The following is a 16047-nucleotide window of genomic DNA, read 5'->3' as shown; positions in this document are numbered from 1 at the left end:
ACACCCGTCTCTTACTCCACTGCAGCACCTGTGGCCCGATGGTGTGATCGTGACACTGCAAAGTCAACTCCTCACGTCTTGACACGCTGGATTCATCGACCCCGCTGGTTTGTAAGGAACTGACAGCTCACCACCAACGCCACATCACCTCCCCTGCAACTGTAAGGAACCAACACCTCACTTCCCCTGCCTCGCAGTAAGGAACTAATGCCTAACCTCCCCAGTAGCAGTAAGGAACCAATGCTGCATCGGCTCCAGCAAAACCTCACCTCCCAGACTCCGTGCAACGCTTTTGTTTCATTGTTTTCCAAAGGTACTGTGGTCCATGCCACTCTGTGATCGGCCTCCACTTCCTTGCGAGTGGCATCAAACTGTTGGGAACTCCGTCAATGACGTTGTGGTAGCCCCCGTTGGAACTATTGTGTTTCTAAACGCTTTACTAAGATTCATCCTTTAAAAATGAGTATCTTTGTTTGTGTATGCTGGATTTTGTCGTTTTGGTCTTGTTTTATTCAGATAAATATTGTCTGTTCTTCTAAACTGGTGTGGAGTACTTTGTGGTATTTCTACGATGTTACTGTGTGTGTGTGTACAAATACTTTACACATTGACTCTGAGAGAAGCCTGACTGCTCGTGCCAAGCTACCAAGAGGGTGAGCAGGGCTCTGTAGCTCCCTTACCCTGACAACAGTGAGGGTCTCTACTTGGACAAGGTGCAAACCACTGCAACCTGGAGACCCCATTTCTAACAATCTGGAAATATAAGTGCCAGTTGCTCCCAACAGGCAACCAACGGCTCGAATCAAGTACTGTAATTGACCATCTTGATAGGAACATACACAGTGCTTGACTTTTCAGATTTTCGACTTTACGGCTGCCCATGACCATATTTGACTTTGGATGTTGCATACTCTGAGAGCACATAAACACCTTGCATGTCAATAAAGCTAGACATACTTCACAATGGTTACATGGATTGACACACATATACCTTGATGCATATGTTTTTAAATATTTCTTTAATATTTAAAAGGCAGGAAATTGAGACGGGCCTGGCAACACTCCTTATAGTGTTCATACTGTTCCAACTTTATAACAACACATCATGCCAGTGGCCTAACAAGCTCAATTACTGAATAATATTTGGAAATAAGCATTTCAATTAGTTAGCTGCTATGGTGTTTTTGATCCAAGTATTATAGTTGCAGACTTTGGTGTAAACTCCTGGATAGTTTCTTTGAGCGCAGCCTGACCCCCATGAGACCACACCTTGAAGCTGACCATTACAGACAACTGGGCCACCAGAATCACCCTGAAAGGAAGAAAGTAAAATCATATTAAAATTATTCAACTATTTTCTTAGATTTTACAAAAGCATATAAAACTCAAAGCAAACTGTGCTATTGTCCATCCCCAGTACTTCAGTGACATATCTTTCACTGCTATGCATAACATTAGCATAGCATTAAAAATAAGGTAATCCCAATTCGGCTGTATGCATCAGTTTACAGATAAAATGGGAATAATAGCTGCAGGATCATTTTAGTTCTTTGTCCTGTGTGCATTCTTCCAAGAAAAATTTGGTAAAATGTTTGTGAGGAAAAGTACCTGGAATGATGGAAAATGTGCCAAGATCACTTTGCGAACAGCGATTACTGTGAGAAACCCTTTTTTCTGAAGGTGAAAAGTCAAGATAGTGTAGTGAGGGTACATGCTGAAATTAACATACCCTGTAGTTGGCCTGAACAGAGCTGACATTTCTCCCTCAGTGGCTGCAGATAGCTCTTACTAAAAGGACAACAGTCTTGGTGGAAGCCACAGCATTGGGCACTTTTATTTTGATTACTATTTTCATGCAGCAGCAATGATCTTTGGAAAGCAAGCTGAGCTCTCCAACCTTTCCTGTAATAAGAGCTACTTATGTTCAGTGAAAATCATCCAGAGCTACTAATACTATTAGTGCTGTAAGGGCGACCATATCAGACAAGATTACATTAGTGGTCACCATTTGCAACATTACCAGCGGTGGTCACCTCAGTGCACAGTGCTCAGTACACAGTTGCCACCAGTAATATAAAACGTATTGTCAGTGTGGAATGCCTCTACAAGGGTAGTACAACCACATAACAGCCACTGTTGCAGCGCTCCTGGCACCAAGATAATATTAGTAACATCTTTCCCCAACACCACATGATTTTTCACTGAAATATCAACTTCAAATATATTTTGAAATTCAACCATCTTTCTTCAAACATCAATTTAAGAGTTCGGAAAATGCTTACATTTTTATCACAAATACACACATTTCAATTTTGGTATACATATATTAATCCAACAAAGCAAAAGCCTCTAATTTAGTGGGCTGGGCTGCACGCCTTAGAAATACTTACATGTAGGTCTGACCACTTGCTGGGGAGCCTGGACTACAGGCACTTTTAAAAGAGAACAAAGCTGTCTGTTTCACCAGTTCAGCAACAGAGGCAAAAAAAGGGAATAAAAACTAGAAGTAGAAGTGATTTATTACTACCAGTATCAGAAATTCAGAAAACTTTGAGAAAGGGAAAGTAAAGGTGTTGTTTTTCAACATTTTAAGATAGTGACAGAATGTCAAAATACGGCTGCTTCCCTACAATGTGGTTTTATTATGAATGCAATGTACTTTAATGCTTGTGGAGCAAATTGTATTTAGGCCATTGGCCGATTTTTGCTACGCCAATCTATCCCCAAGGGGGGCAGAAACCACGAGACACCAGGGATCTTTATTTTATTGCATCAATTTCACGCAAGGGGAGCGACCCCTTAGGCAAGGGTCGTTCCCCTGGGGGGACAAATTTATTTTAGCCATTTCTCCTCCACTTGGTGGCAGATCGGCCTATTTCTATTAGGCCGATCTGCGTTCGGGGGGGCAGAAACCACTTAGGCACCAGGGATTGGTGTGTGTGTACGTGTGTGTTTTGTTTGGGGGGGCAGCCACTTGGGCAAGGGTCGCTCCCCATGGGGGCACATTACTGTTGGCCATATCTGCCCCGTCTGGGGCAGATTGACTTATTTTGTTAAGGCCCATCCGCCCCCAAGGGGGGGCAGAAAGCCCACCAGAGACCAGGGAAGATTTTTTTTCAAAATAAGAGGGTGGGGGTATGGTCATTCCCCCACCCCAAATAAATGGGGACATGGTTGTTCTGCAATTACCCCCGATTCACACCCTGGGGGGGGGAGGGGGGCAGAAAGTCTACTAGATGCCAGGGAATAAAAAAAATAAAAAAATTGTGGGGTGGTGGCTAACAACCAGTATGGGCCTGGTTCTGCCCCCCACCCCTACAGAAGGGGGTTCCAGTTTTTCAGCTCTCCCCCGCACACTAAAACATCTTATCCCACGGCAAGCAAGAGGACATTTGATTTTTTGGGGTTTTCATTTTACACTTGGGCCATGAGAGCTTGGCTAACTCTCAAAATCGTCCCACTTGGAATGGTGAGGGTTGCACTTTATGGACTTTGGGATGCTGCCATGTAGAAAAATCCACAAGACCTAGACACATCTGAAAACTAAACATCTGGGTGATTCCAGGGTGTTGTGCTTCACAGGCACCCCGCACCATTTTTTTTACCCACAGTGCCCGCAAACCTCCAACTTTACTGGAAATCAGACATTTTTGTGATGGAACCTTCCAGAATCTGCAGGAATCCACAAAATGTCTACCACCCAGCATTGTCTCATCTATACTGATAAAAATTCTGCTGCACTTGTCAGCCTAAAAATGTTTTTTTCTCAAACTGCCCTTTTGGACCCGCTTTGGTTCCCCCTCAATTTCAAAATGTTTTTGGCTCTTCCCTGTCACAAGCACTTGGCCCACCTACACAAGTGAGGTACCATTTTTATGGGGAGACTTGGGGGAATGCTGGGTGGAAAGAAACTTGTGTCTCCTCTCAGATTCCAGAACTTTCTGTCACCGAAATGTGAGGAAAAAGTGCTTTTTTGGCCAAATTATGAGGTTTGCAAAGGATTCCGGGTAACAGAACCTGGTCAGAGCCCCACAAGTCACCCCATCTTGAATTCCCCTAGGTGTCTAGTTTTAACAAAAATGCACAGGTTTGGTAGGTTTTCCTAGGTGCCGGCTGAGCTAGAGGCCAAAATCCACAGCTAGGCACTTTGTAAAAAACAGGTCTGTTTTCTTTGGGAAAATGTGATGTGTCCATGTTGTGTTTTGGGGCATATCCTGTCGCGGGCGCTAGGCCTACTCACACAAGTGAGGTACCATTTTTATCGGGAGCCTTGGGGGAATGCTGGGTGGAAGGAAATTTATGGCTCCTCTCAGATTCCAGAACTTTCTGTCACCGAAATGTGAGGAAAAACTGTTTTTGTTGGCCAAATTTTGAGGTTTGCAAAGGATTCTAGGTAACAGAACCTGGTCAGAGCCCCACAAGTCACCCCATCTTGGATTCCCCTAGGTGTCTAGTTTTCATAAATGTGCAGGTTTGCTAGGTTTCCCCAGGTGCCGGCTGAGCTAGAGGCCAAAATCCACAGCTAGGCACTTTGCAAAAAACAGCTCTGTTTTCTTTCTGAAAATGTGATGTGTCCACGTTCAGTTTTGGGGCATTTCCTGTCCCGGGCGCTAGGCCTGCCCAAACAAGTGAGGTACCATTTTTATCGGGAGACTTGGGGGAATGCTGGGTGGAAGGAAATTTGTGGCGCCTCTCAGATTCCAGAACTTTCTTTCACCAAAATGACAGAAAAAAGTGTTTTTTTGGCCAAATTTTGAGGTTTGTAAAGGATTCTGGGTAACAGAACCTGGTCAGAGCCCCACAAGTCACCCCATCTTGGATTGCCCTAGGTGTCTAGGTTTCAAAAATGTGCAGGTTTGCTAGGTTTCCCCAGGTGCCGGCTGAGCTAGAGACCAAAATCCACAGCTAGGCACTTTGTAAAAAACAGTTCTGTTTTCTTTCATGCGGCAGATGCTGGATTATGTGGGAAATGCAGCAAATCTATAATTGTGCAAACATAGCCACAGCCAAACAATTAGATAATTCCAGTGGCATTGGTTATAGCATTACCACTGGGCAGCTGCATCAGGTGGCTCCAAGTTCGGCATGCTAAAATGGGGATCACTAGAGTTCGTTGTTACTAAATGGTAAAACTGCTTATTTTCCTCCTGACATATTTTACCTGCGCACCTTTCCTCGGGTACTATCTGGTGAAATTTGAGCATGAGAAAATCCCAGTTCAATGCTTAAATTTAATCTTTGAGTTCAGTGGCAGATATTGGATTTATCACCTTACTCACAATGAGCCTGAAAGTGATATTGTTCCCATTTTCCATTGGTGGCAAAAGGGACCTGAATTGCTCACTGCTTCTGATGAATCTTGCACAGTCTGACTTTAACATCTGGAATTTGAGAGTTATGTTGGCACCTGCAGTTCCTTCTAATGTTGTGGGGGGACAATCACACCATGTAGCAATTCAATTGTATTTTTCAACAATGGTATACTTGTATTGTAAACTTGTGTTAGTATTATTCTCTATATCCTTGCTTGAAGTGTATATACCTTAAGTGCTAGGGCTGCATTCTGTTACTCCCAGCAGACTCGGCCAGATGCAGGCATTTCACCATATGTGGGTTCACTGTGTGACTGCAAGTGCCTGTGGAAGCCACTTGGTTGAGGGGGGTGAGGACGTTTCCAAGGGACACCTTTAGGGACACGCTTACCTGTAATATGGCTCAGGTGCAAGCACATGATGTTCTTTCACTTGCATGGAGCCACACCCCTTGACAAATAAAGAAGCTCACACAGGTGCATATTTTGCACTGGTGTCATCTATATTACAGAAGGAGCCGCACAAGTGTCTGTGGCCCATTCTGTAATACTGAATTGCACCAGGTAGTGAAAAGAGGGTGAAAACACCTTTACTTTGAATAGATTTTTGCACACAATTCTTAAAAAGTATTGTTTCAAATTATGTATATATATATATATATATATATATATATATACATATATATATATATATATATATATATATATATATATATATATATATATATATATATACTTACATATACAAGCATTTTTTATTCTGCCTAGAACTTTGGCGCCATTTCACAAATCATCATGAAATATCCTGACCCCATGGAACTGATAGAGGGGTCTCTGAGGGACCCCTCATGGGGAAGAAATTGCCCATTTTCAAGGTGGGGGGCACGCAATGATCTGCGGATCCACTGAGGTGCACAGCACGGCCCCCAGTGTAAATGTACGAAGGATTCCCTTATCCAAACCCCAAAGAGTAATAAAATACACACACTCACTCACCAAACCCCCCTATGGCAGTGTGCAGCATGGGGTTGGGTGCATGCAGTGAGTTGGCCGCAAAATCACACAAATTCTGCAGTTACAGTTAAACTTATTTGAAGAAACTATAACTTGTGCCCTAAAGTAACTTTATGGGTGGATTTCCTGCAATAGTATGTTTTCAGCGATTGGTGGAATACAGATGGCTCTTTGGTGGTCATGTAAAATGCAAGAGAAACGTAGATGGCCATCACCGTCTGCAAATACACTACACACAAAGGTTGGAGCAAGTGTAGTTCCAGGATGTGAAAGGGTGAAAGACAATAAAAAATGAAGTGTACAGATCATAGGATTCGTCCTAAGATTTTAGTAGTTTTCCAACTTTAAAAAAAAAGTTTTTGTGAATTGGCCCATATCTGACTGTTGTGCAAAGCAAGTGAAATAATGTCAAAGAAAATATTTTACATCTAAAAGACTTCATATTGCTTTCATTACCTGGCAAGAGTCTTTGCCACCCTCAAGGTATCCCACACAGATCATGTTGTTGGTGATTTGTCCTGGATACGATTTACTGCACTGGCTTGAAGTCAAAATTGGTGCTTTCAGACACTGCAGTTGATTTGGGTTGCTAACTGAAAAATAAACATGTAAATGTTACCTCTGGTAATAAATAATTCTGACAGTATGAGACACTTAAATAACCTTATACTAACTTCTGAAGTGGTTGCATCCGGCTAAAATAATAATCTTTAGTCTTTGCCCAGAATATAGTCACATATTTTGTACCCAGTAGTGACATTAATTTAAGCATTCCACCCATCACTTTTTAAATTTTCTTAGCAAGTTACTCCACTTGGAACGTGTTTGCCCAGACATGGGTCTTGTGCTGTGTCACAGGACTCAAGCGGAACCTCATTGATGAAATCCAACAATTCTGAAACTAATCTGGGGTTCAGTGGGGATGTCTTGGAAGCTTGGATTGGACTGTTCCAATAGTTGCATGACTAAGTCTGATTTTTACAAAATAGTTCCTGTCGGAAGTGGCACTATGAACAAAATAACGGTCTGGCATATAGCCCAGAGTAATTAACAGTGGCTGAAATTAATTATTTGTCCTTTAAAATGGTCTGCGGTTCAATCATAACTAACAAACTGCGTGCTGCAGCAAATCCTCTCAAATAGTCAGTCATTATGGTTCCACAAAGCAACAATTTTACCTGTGACTTCTTGATTTTGACAATTGTGTGCCAGTCCCCTAATTGGATATAGGGCCTCATTCAGAAGTCGGCGAACGGGTTTCTCTATCACAACGGCGACAGATATCCCGTCCGCCAAAGTCTACATCTCATTATGCACTTTGGGATTTAGATTTCAGCGGACGGAATATCCGTCACCGTCGTTACGGAGTAACCCAACCGCTGAGTTCTAGATCAGGCACACAGTCTTTGTTAGGGTAGTGTCACCGAGCATGTGATGTGCGGACAAAATGGATGACACCTCTTCATCCTCAAATGATAGTCCTTCCACTGTGGTTCCACTAGATACCACTAGTACTTTAAAGAAGTATTTTCATAATTAATTTGTTATACAACAAAATTGGCTAGAGACTGCCAGCCATCGTACTTTGATGCGGTTAATTTGTTGCCTGTGCAGGGTGTATGGTGGCGTACCTCCATCTCTCCCTTTGTTGTTACGTGCAGAGGTGTAACCCACTGAAGAGGAGGTTGTTCTTGCGATCACGATCAGCTGACTGCTTGACCTTTCAAATCACGATCAGCTGACTGCTTGACCTTTCAAATGGAAGTCAAAGCCCCCACCCCTCAGCAGCTTTCTGGCTAGACTCGCCCTGCAATGCCTTGAAATAAACAACATTGTAGGTCTAATGCATGAGCACAGGTCTTTCTTCACTGTCATCCACCGCAGACATGCTTGGCTCTTGTAAATGAAGTTTTTGAGACTTCCATTTAATTACAGTTGTATTCAAACTGGTGCCTTTCCAATTAAGCGATACGGGATTTTCTACATATATTTTAGCAAAAATAATTTTGAATCATTTTACATCTAATTCTGCCTAATAAAGTATCCCTTTCAATATCCTGTAGCATTACAGACAGATGAAGGCACTCGATACGCCAGGTCCTTGTTTAACGTCCAATGTTGCAAGATCTTTTATGATTTTTTTGTTCAATATATCTGTCATAATACATATTTCAATACTAAAACTAAGTTGACTGTGAATACTTACCGCCATTACTGAGTGTGTTGCCCCAGCCAGAAATCAGGCAGCTGGTTCCGGCTGCCGCACAGCTGGTTGGCATGGCGATGGCCTTCACGTAGCTGTTGAGCGTAGCGGGTTTGGAAAGCTTGATGAGCATGATGTCGCTGTCGAAGTTCCTGGAGTTGTAGCTAGGGTGCTTGATGACCTTCACGGAATCAATGAACTGTTCGGTCCCCTCATTGGTTGCAATGTTGTGGTCCCCAAGCCTAACACTATAACGCCTGCAGCCACAAAACACAAGAAGTGTTGCCAAGATGATTTGTTAAGGCCTACCTAGAAGCAGTTTTAGATCCTTCACAGGGTTTGACTCAGGAAAACAGGAAGAGGAATCTTAAGCAGGGCACTAGGTCACAAGGTGGGAGCGCCTGGTAGGCGGTGTTTAACAGTACAGGAAGTCAGCTCACGTAATGCTCTTCCTTGACTCTAGCAAGTGTGGCTTCTGCAGTGTTTACAATCACTTTGTGTGTTTTGCAGCACTAAGCACTGGATAAATAATCATGCTCACAAAAAACGTAATGGATATAATCCCAGACGTATGGCCTTTGGGAATTATGAATATGTGGCACAGTTCTGACATGTTTAGGCCCATAGATATCACACATTTGATGATGAGGTAGCAGTATGTTGCGCTCGCACCAGCATTCGGTAAGCAGAATTGTACGTAAATGGTTTACATAGCAATATGTACAGAAACATTATTATACATTGAAAGGTTTCTCTATATGACTTCCTCAAACAACTTGCATATTATTACATCTACAAATCTGTTTTTCCTACATGGCCTCTACTGTGTCTTAAGCTTTATTTGTTGATATGAATTGGTTTGTCACATTGCCCCTGCAATAAGAGTATGGGGATGTGAAGGAGAGAGTAGTCACTTATGACCCATCTGCTCTTCCAACAGGGCATCCAACAGAGACTACTCAATAAGCAGCAAAGACGGGTGTTCCATCGAAGAGCTATACAACTGGTCTGGATGATGATATACCATGGTTACAGGTAGAACACCCTTAATACATTCTACAGATATATCACCATACGAAACCTTGGATAGCTTTCGTATTCATAACCCTCTTCCCCTGGGATACGCCCCTGGTGCGTTCACTCTTCGCTCTTATAGCGCGCTGCCATTTTATATCATTGGCACTAACAGTCATTTAGCAACAAGTGGCAAAATTATTTCATGACTGCACACTAAAAGCCAATCAGCAGCAAATGGCCAATATCCCTCAATGAATCATGCAAGGCCCCAGTGCCCTCGCAGTGGCAGTGAATAACCCCGATAACCCACTTATCACATCCCATCTACCACTGTGAATTTCTGATGCATCCCTGAAAACTTGCGCCATGGAGCTCTGTATTGCAAATACAGTGCATCCATGGCGTTTTTAGGGCATTTGCGTCAGATTCTTGCAAATATGCTTCTAGGTCTGAGAAATAAGACGTTATGTCACATAAACACTGACATCAGTCACAAAACAACAGTTACTCAACTTTAAGGTAGGTACACATATGTTTGCTATAGAAAGATGTGGTACTTAGATTGGCCAATATCATATATTGAGCACACGTCAATTTTTAAACACAAACCACTTACGATTTGTAACAATGAGCAGCGGAGAGGACCCATTGGCTGTTAATAAGCGAGCCTCCGCAGTAATGGTAGCCAATATTCAGAGACACCTGGTATGGGACGGAGTTCTTCGCACAGGTATAACCTCCGACAATTTTATCATCCTCCACTGGGAAAGCAGCTGAAGAGGGATTGGAAGAGGAATCTCATTTGTTCAAGTTTACTACGATAATCAAACTTCATTTACAATTTAGTCCAATTTTAATACATTGTGTTTTCATTCAAATGTGTAATACTACACCTCACTTAAGAGGGGCACATGTAACACAAAGCACTTTGATTTTATGCCCTATGCATGTATGCTATGATACAAATGAGGGGTGATGAGATGAGGGGATAGATTGGTGAAGGAGGGGGCCAAGCCATTTTGCACCGCAAACCCTGCAACTGGCAAAATTACAGGGTTTGCAACTGTCAAATATTTTTACAATGTACTGAACCTTTTTGGAATTTGGACAATGGTATTACAAAAAAAGGGTTTTGTGACTCATTTTAGAATCACAATTAGGAGATGGAGTGAAAGGGGCGTCCCCTTCTATTTGCAATTTGTAGTATGGTGTATTAATAGTATGTGACTACAGTTGCGGTCAGGGCTGGCTTTAGATCTGGTGGCACCCTGTCACTGCCATAGCCCCCTTTTCACATACATCCATTTATTTTAAAACTCTTGCAAAGGCTGGCTTTTCAAATCCACTCAGCTATAAAATATAGTTCTGTTCTTTGCAGCAGGCATATTAACCCTTGACGCTACTTTATGGCGAGTCAAAGCTGCGGCTAGACAAAACTCCCATCTCTCTCCCTCGCAGCAACATTAATTACAAGAGGTATCTTGACATTTTAGTTGTTTCCTGAAGACTGGGCACACAAGGAACTTTTCAGCAGGTGCATTTAAATAGCAAGTTTCCTAAGTTATTGCTAAACCCAGCGCCCCTCTGAGGTCACCGGCCCCAATCCAGGGCAGCACCTGGTGCGGCCGCACCCCTCGCACCGCCCTAAAGCCAGCCCTGGTTGTGGTTGTGAATCATTGAACAGCTACCAACAACTCAAATGAGCTGGTAACTGTGTCACACAGGGGAATCAGTCCACACTGGACAGATTCCCCTTTGGTTAACTGTGTAGGAAGCCCTGGGGGCTGGAGGGGGTTGCAGATAACTTTCAGCCCTCTATTAGGGAACACTATTAGGGAACGCCTGTTATATTAACATAAGACTAGGGTGACCACCTGTCCGTAAATTTCACTGCCTGTAGTTACGCCCTGCCGTCCGTTGTCCATGATGAAAGGCCTAACGGACGGCATTTGGCATTAATGTTAGCCTTTCACCTAAAGAACAAAGGAGGCAGGGCAAAATTGGGGCAGATCAGTTTCCCCAGCTGGATTGAAAGGCAGGGAGTCTCCTGTGCTGGGAGGGAGGGTCAGACAGATAAGAAAAGGCCTTCTGGCCATGGTGTCTCCTTCTCTAAAGAAATGCAAATGTGTGCAACTGGTAAATCTGCAAAGGGGCTTGAAAACTTGCATTGACTTTAATCAAAGGAGTCACTTGAAGTTTTTTGATGGCAAAGATATTTTCTTTTAGAGAGGTACTGTAATGGTGTTCCAAGGTGAGCTGTGGAGTGTGTGGTTTTAATGGAGTGCTAGATTTTTTTTTAGTACTAGGTATAAACTGTATATTATTCAAATCTGTATTTGAGAAGCACTTTTTTTATTTAACCAAAATGTATTTGCGCATTTTGTAGCAGCATATATTATGATGTAATTGTATTTCTAGAGCTTTCTACCTCTGACAAGACATCAAATGCATGTTTAAAATAAGGACCTACACATTCACAGTTCTTTCAGGAACCTCAGTACCTCATAGTACTAACAAACATTGGCAAAGCCAATAGGTCTCCTCTACGCAAGGGTTATTGGCTTTGCCAATGTGTTTTAGCCATGTTCTACACCAGAGTGGCTGCTGTTCATGGCTAAAAGATAGTGGTGTAGAGTGGAGTAGAGTGGCACAGGAGCAGTGACGTAGTGGTGCAGAGTACAGTGCAGTGGGGTACAGTGCAGTTGTTTAGAGTGCATTGGTGTAGAATGCAGTGGTTTAGAGTGCAGTGGCATGGAGTGGCATGGGCAGAGTAGAGTGGCATAGAGTGCAGGGGAATAGAGTGGCATACAATAGAGTGGCAGAGAGAGCAGTAGTGTAGAGTGGTGCAGCGGCATAGAGTGGAGAGTAGGCTTGTGTGGCAGAGAGTGCAGTGGCGTAGAGTGGAGTAGTGTAGAGTGGGTGGTGTAGTGCAGAGTAGTATATAGTGCTGTAGAGTGGAGTGATGCAGAGTAGAGTGGCATAGAGTGCAATGGCATAGAGTGCAGTGGCATAGAATGCAGTTGTACAGAGTGGATTGGTGTACAGTATAGTGGCGGAGAGTGCAATGTTGCAGAGTAGAGTGTCAGTGCAGTGATGTAGAATGGAGTAGAGTAGAGTAGAGTGGCACAGAGAGCGGTGGCGTAGAGTACAGTGGTGCAGAGTAGAGGGCAGTGGCGTACAGTGCAATTGTTTAGAGTGCATTGGCGCAGAGTGCAGTGGCATAGAATGGCATGGGGTAGAGTAGCATAGAGTGCAGTGGAGTAGAGTGATACAATAAAGAGGCAGAGAGTGCAGTAATGCAGAGTGGTGCAGTGTCATAGAGTGACATAGATTGAAATGACTATTATATTTGCACAGACATACAGTTTTTCAAATCAAACTATACTGTGCATATACGATGATGTGTGGGAATTGCATCACCTAATGCAATGATTTGTTTTAATCATATAAAGGTATTTGTTTCCAGCACACACAGTGCTGAAGGGCATTCATTTACTAATGAACAAGGACATAATTTGACACCTGAATGTAGCACACCAGGAGGCAATCACAAAAAGACCACAGTGAATAAATAGTACTATGTTAAAAAAGAGTAAATAAATGCACTGATAACGCCTCGCTTGGGTGTGTCTGTAAAACTGATGTTTGTTCTTGAATTTTTGTGCTGAATCTTGACCCTTTGTTCTGAATTTTTTACAGTCCTGTCCAGAATTTGCTTCAGTGCCAGGTGGTCACCCTACATAAGACAGATGTGCCAACACACATGGTGGCACCACCGGTCACACGATATAAGCTCCCACCACGACGTGAAGAGCCGGTATTACACGACTTTCACAAGGTGAGGTGGAAATCTTTACACAGAGGAGCTATTTCCTTTTTGGGGGTTCTCCACTAGTGAAATTCATTAAGGCGTTTGCATTCTCCAGAGGTCCCAGGAGAAGGCTCCAGAAGCCTCTTGTTTGTGTTTCTGGTGAGAGTAGGAGACCGCACTGAGGCAGGGCCAGGCACAAAACACAAACCCCGCCCCCTTCAACTTCCCGCCACAACTGCTTATACAGTGATGACCCAAAGCCCTGTCCTTGTCACCAGGCTATAGCAGGACTAAGGCTCAACCATCCCCTCTCACATAGTGAAAACACGTTCAGGGTTGGCAGGTCTGATATAAACAGCGCGCAGACAACTTTACATGTAACTTTGTAGCATGAAAAAACATAGATGCATTTTTAATCCGTTTAATTTGCTGTCTTTTTCTGCGCACTTTTCAGGATAACCATTCTCTTTTGTGTTCTTTCACTTTATGAGATTGAGTTATCGTGGGTTGGCTTGATACGGAAACTACTTCTTAGCTAGTCCCTGGCGGGTTTATGAAATGATTTGAGTACTTTGCATGCTAGCTTTACTGACAACAGTCGGATGATTTAGTTATTGATAGACAGCTATGCACAAAGCTTTATGAGACAGGAAGCAATGCTAGTGGCTGATCTGCAGACCCTGTGACCAGGAAACAGGTGCTCTCATCCCGACCGCTCCACTTGGCCGAGGGTTGGGATTCTTGTGAATCATTCCCTGCACTGTGCCTCCTTTACCATGACGACCGGATTTGGGGACACCCCAGCAGGCTTCAAGAGGTTCAGTTCGGAAATGTAGAGAGCAAAATTAGAGTTGATAGACTACATCGGCGTTAATATATTAATAAAACCGTTTAGCAATGATTTAGCGAATGACACATAATGAATTCTTTGCTCATTCCTGGCAGCAGTATGGCAGCATCTTGGGGTGACTGGAGGCTTTCTTACATTATTCTAAATTGACGTTTCCAGGTTATTAATTTTAATAAATATCAGGAAATGAAGGAACAGTCTAATGTACTAAACAAGCTAGTTTTGAATTTTAGAAACTTTATCGCACAACATTTGGGTTACATTTATGATTTCTTTACTGGCTTGGCTCGTGTTTTTGCGTTCAGGGCCGAGCCAGATTGTAAAGTCAGCTCTGCCTGGGCTGTCCGTACGAATTTTAGGGCCCTCATGCAGCAGCATATTTGTTTTTGTGATATGTTTACCAGGTCACCACACTGTCATATTTTGATAACTTTAATAATATCTCAACATACTAGTAATGTGGAGATGCTGAAGCCTGGTATAGTAAAGCGGAAACATACCTGCTGCTCCCAGGAGAGCCGCAATGAGAAGAAGGTTCATGGTTGGGAGTCTGGGGTTCTGCCGCTGCTCAATGTCCCGGACAAAGTACTCCACCCCTATATATGTGCATAGAACCTAAAGACATGGCTACTTATCATGTCCAAGGTTGGAAGCTTGTGAGATAAACCAAAATACATTGTACGAAAGATAGCAACACCTGGGAATCACAGGAAATCCATACAGTGAGCCATACAGCTAGGTAATTATTAACATTATTTTGAAATACTCGTTTTAAAATTTTATATTTTGGTTCTTCGTAGTTTTAAAAAAGTATCGTTTGTATGAACAGCTTGAGTTGGTCCCACCAGTCGGTTTACACAGGGTGAAGTTCACAGCACACACATGCCATCTGTTGTGTTAACCTGTGCTCTGGTCATTCTGTGTACAGTTAAAGGCTGCTAAGCTGTGAACTAGTACCATCTAAATATTGAGTGACTTCAGTCTTGTATAGAAATATCCCTGGGCAGGCAATACTTTGAAAATGGATTAATTCATTACATGCTATTGAAGATCAAGAAAAAAAAACAGCATAAATCGCTTCAACGCCTCGCCTGGGCAGTAATCGCCATATAAATGCCAAACAGTACAAATACAATTGTGAAGAAAGTACTGACTTATGACGTACATTAAAGACTCATAAGGCAATACAAATATAACAATGCACCATTCGAAATTAAAAAGCTAATTGACTCAACCTTGGAAAAAATATTGTTATTTGTTTACCCAAAACTGACGCCAGTGTGGCTTGCTTTGGTGATAATTGCATGTCATTTTCCATCAGAAAACTGAAGAAGCAGTTACCCTCCACCAGCGCCTCAAACTGCAATGTTGCCATTTGAATGCACAAGAAGTAACAGGTGTTGCCGTTACTCAGTTTATGGTTCACATGGACCATGCTTGAAATGACTGGAGGCTCTGTCTGCTTTGCATGAATCCAGAATGTTAGATCATTGCAGATGTAAAGGGAGAACATTAACTCACTCAGCCATCTTGATGGTATAAGCGTGTCAAAGCGTTTCTGAGGCTTTGGAGTCAGAGATGCGTCCAATAAAAAATACGCTTCCTTGATGCCAACTATCCCAGAAAGTCATGAGTGCAGAAAAAGGTGTGATGATGAAACAACGCATTTTTTGGTTGGAATAATCATTCAGCCGAATTGAAAAGCCTGATGCATTGTCACAGATCAGAATATCAATAACAAAAATAGCGTCTGGACGTATATTGTGGACCCAGTTCATTTACAACGATATCACTCAATTCTCATCATACTTTTCTCCGAATACATTTATGCCACAATATTC

At 42.7% G+C, this 16047-nt stretch overlaps 1 protein-coding gene across 1 annotated transcript; it reads right to left on the bottom strand.

Annotated features, from left to right (window-relative positions):
• Window positions 1-1122: 1122 nt before the first annotated feature.
• LOC138274230 (trypsin-like) lies at window positions 1123-14756 on the bottom strand. Its single transcript, XM_069218978.1, has 5 exons — window positions 14707-14756; window positions 10162-10318; window positions 8528-8785; window positions 6782-6914; window positions 1123-1312 (listed from the first exon to the last, which is right to left on the bottom strand). Exons 1-5 carry the CDS (start codon window positions 14744-14746, stop codon window positions 1163-1165), a joined length of 738 nt encoding a protein of 245 aa, XP_069075079.1. The 5' UTR covers window positions 14747-14756; the 3' UTR covers window positions 1123-1162.
• Between the last annotated feature and the right edge of the window lie 1291 nt (window positions 14757-16047).

This window comes from Pleurodeles waltl, chromosome 2_2 (genome assembly GCF_031143425.1).
Source record: "Pleurodeles waltl isolate 20211129_DDA chromosome 2_2, aPleWal1.hap1.20221129, whole genome shotgun sequence".
Classification (NCBI taxonomy): Eukaryota; Metazoa; Chordata; class Amphibia; order Caudata; family Salamandridae; genus Pleurodeles; species Pleurodeles waltl.
Note: the sequence above shows the minus strand (reverse complement) of the source record. Positions and strands in the feature narration are given on the sequence as shown.

Bases quoted from the DNA above. Each gene is read 5' to 3' on its own strand.
- LOC138274230 (XM_069218978.1), bottom strand. From the start codon at position 14,746: ATGAACCTTCTTCTCATTGCGGCTCTCCTGGGAGCAGCAG. The intron at 10,319-14,706 runs GTATGTTTCCGC...ATCCCTCTTCAG, and splicing joins GGCTCTCCTGGGAGCAGCAG to CTGCTTTCCCAGTGGAGGAT. The intron at 8,786-10,161 runs GTAAGTGGTTTG...TTGTGGCTGCAG, and splicing joins GCTGCTCATTGTTACAAATC to GCGTTATAGTGTTAGGCTTG.